At 41.4% G+C, this 3,087-nt stretch overlaps 1 protein-coding gene across 1 annotated transcript in view; it reads right to left on the bottom strand.

The window, feature by feature from the left end:
• The window catches only part of LOC103086041 (cadherin-20-like), a 35,332-nt gene extending 32,838 nt beyond the window's left edge, over positions 1-2,494 (bottom strand). The window contains exon 1 of the mRNA XM_007450123.1: positions 2,243-2,494. Within this exon, the coding sequence (XP_007450185.1) occupies positions 2,243-2,488 (246 nt within the window). The 5' untranslated portion in view covers positions 2,489-2,494. The remainder of the gene's footprint in view (positions 1-2,242) is intronic.
• Positions 2,495-3,087: the final 593 nt, after the last annotated feature.

The raw sequence follows: 3,087 nt of genomic DNA, 5'->3' as shown, positions 1-3,087 counted from the left end.
GTACGTGGGCCTCTCACTGTTGTGGCCTCTCCCGTTGCGGAGCACAGGCTCACGGGCCCAGCCGCTCCGCGGCACATGGGATCTTCCTGGACCGGGGCACGAACGCATGTCCCCTGCATCGGCAGGTGGACTCGCAACCACTGTGCCACCAGGGAAGCCCTACAGTGCTTTCTTAATCAAAAGAGTGACATGATGGAAAGGGTGCTTCATGGAGGTAAATGTCCTGAGTCATAGGGGGAGGAATGGGAAGATTCTCCCTACAGCACCTGCTTAGTTAATCTAATCATGAAGAACAGAGGGACCACAGTGATCACAGAGAGTGGAGAGGATGAGGTGAATCTAAGAGAAACTGGCAAGGAGATATTGACAGAATGTGGTGACTGATTGTGCATGAAGGAAGAAGAGAAGGAATGGCAGAAGTCAAAGAAAATTCACAGGTTTTGACGCCAAGAGATTTGCAGGTGCATTAGGTATGCATTACTGAGCTGCTTAATTCACATAAGGAACTCCCTATACTATTGCTGCTGCTGCTGCTGCTACTACAATGACGACGACGACGATGACTACAGCTACTACAGGGTAACGATTATTAAGATCTTACTCTGGACCTGGTACTCTGCTAAAGCACTTTACATGTGTTAGCTTATTACTTAATCCTTACTACACCATGAGGTACTCATTTCATAAGTATCTTTTTGAACACTGCCTATGTGACAGGTACTGTGTTAGGCCTTGTGGATAAAATGGGAGGAGTGTCCTCGTCCTCATTGAGCTTATAGTCTAGTCTAGGGCTTCAGACAATACACATATAAACAAACAAATAAATTAGATATTGTAGGTTGTGATTAGAGCTGTGAAAAAAATAATGGTGGTGAGAGAGTTTAACAGGGTGGACTTAGAGAATTCTTTACCGGATATGCTACACGTGGGACGCCTTTGAGTCATAAATGTGGAGCGGTAGGGTTTGTAAGTCTGAACCTCAGACGAGTGGTCTGAGCCAGAGGTGGAGGTTTTGAATTCATTGGTTTGGGGGTGGGGGTTAAAACCATAGGGATGACGAATCCACCCAGGGAATGAGTGTGGATAGGGAAGAGACCCAGGGCAAAGCTTACAGGACCACCAGTGGTTGGGGTCAGGCAGAGGGAGAGGACCAGCAAAGAGGCTGAGAAGGAAGGAGGAAAAATGGGATTGTGAAGGTCATGAAGCTGAGAGAAGAATGTGAGTCAAGAAGGAGGGACTGGGCAGCAGTGTCCAAGGCCGCTGTTGGGTGGTTCCATAAAATGAAACCATCGGGTCTGGTGGTGGGGAGGTCCTTAGGAGCATTGAAAAGACAACTTTAGTGCAGAGTGAGGGCAGAAGTCAGATAACTGGGTTGAGAAGTGGGTGGGAGTTGAGGAAAGAGCTTATGTAGACAGCTCTTGAGAAGTTGTGGTTCTCTTATTACATGGTTCTCCGAAGTCACTCTGGAAGCAATTGACAGAGCTGGGTTTTGAACCCACATATGTTTGACTCTGAAACCCACACTCTTAGCCTCTATGCTAAACAAGTGTTTGTTATTTGAATGAATTATTTATTTTCTTATTAGTTCCTTGTTTCCCATTTTCTCTCATTTGGTTGCTTTTGCAAAATGGTCTCCGATTAACATCCAAAATAAGTAAACACAGGAGAAAGCCCGGATTAAAAATGAAATGATGATAGATAAATCAAGGGAATTTGAGTATAAAGTTTATAAATATATTCATTGATTGTCTCCAACTATCCTGAAGCACAAGCTAGGATCTTCTGAAATGAAGAATGTTTTATTCTTTTTATTTCCATTAAATTTAGGCCTCAGGCAATACCTGTGGAAATGCTTTGAAAAAAAAAAAAGGGCAAAAAACCCTCTACTCCTCCCTTTGCATTTCCCAGTTTATTTCTTCCCCATCCTGTTATTCCTGAGGCTGCTGCTGCCTCTGGGGGGACTTGAATGGTTCTTACAGGGTCCAAGGCTTTTCCTGCAAAAATCCAATTCCTAGTATTTCCCACTCAGAACAGAGGCAAGAACAAGGAGAGAAATCTTTCCTTTCTTATCAGTATCTGACAGAGCAAAAATTAGATTTCAACTAGCTGTCAAGTAACATACGTCTAGTTAAAATGCTTCTCAGGCCTTAGACTATTTGAGCTTTCATAGTCAATTCATATTCTTATTCAATGTCAATATTCAATATTCTGATAATTTATCTTTTTCTTTGGCAGTTCTTACCTTGCCGACATACAAAGGGTCAGTTCCAGTGTATTCTTCCAGAACAAAAAATTGGTTCCAAACCCAGCTCCTCTTTGTCCGAGGGTGTGACTGTGGCTTGTCTGACAGGAACGCTTCTAATTTGCCTGGCGGTGTTGGTGTGCCCGAGAGAACAGTGGTTGTAAGGTCCATCAATCCCCAGAAGTACAAGGACATGCCAAGTCCAAGCCAGCTCTTTGCATTGCTCATTCTACCAGAAGTCCACATGGGATTGCCAGGTTTTCAGAAAGTAAAGTTCAGGATGATAAAGCCACTGAACTTGAGTATTTTCCAAATAAAAAAGTAATGCAGTTTATTGAACACTTATACTTCCCAAATGAGGTCCTGATTCAAGTCAGTCTACTTGAAGTTGACTTCCTGTCAAGTTAAGGAAAACACAGTGTGATGATGTCAGATTCTTTCCTGTGGGCTTATAGCAAGTTTTCAAGAAATGTTAGTAAATATTCGTTTTTTCTACTCAACAAATTAAAGAGTCATAACACTGCTTTAGAAGTGTTTGAGTAATAAATAATATTTTGATAAAAAGAAGACAACTTATGTTGACATAGTCAATCCCAAACCTTTAAATATGGATTTCAGAAAGAAATAAAACTAGTGAATAAATTTCTTCTCACTCGTAACTAGAGGGGTATGCTGTGTTATTGATTGGCTTGAATTAATAGTGTGCTCTTTGAAATATTTATAAGACAGTCTCCTACATTCTTAAAAGTAGTATTCATTTCCAGAATTTACAGCTAATAACTAATATTTTCATTAGCCCAACTGCTTTCATTAGAAAACTAAAAGCAAAATCTAGCTATTTTTTT

The sequence above is a fragment of the Lipotes vexillifer genome, unplaced genomic scaffold (genome assembly GCF_000442215.2).
Source record: "Lipotes vexillifer unplaced genomic scaffold, Lipotes_vexillifer_v1.1 scaffold79, whole genome shotgun sequence".
Classification (NCBI taxonomy): Eukaryota; Metazoa; Chordata; class Mammalia; order Artiodactyla; family Lipotidae; genus Lipotes; species Lipotes vexillifer.
Note: the sequence above shows the minus strand (reverse complement) of the source record. Positions and strands in the feature narration are given on the sequence as shown.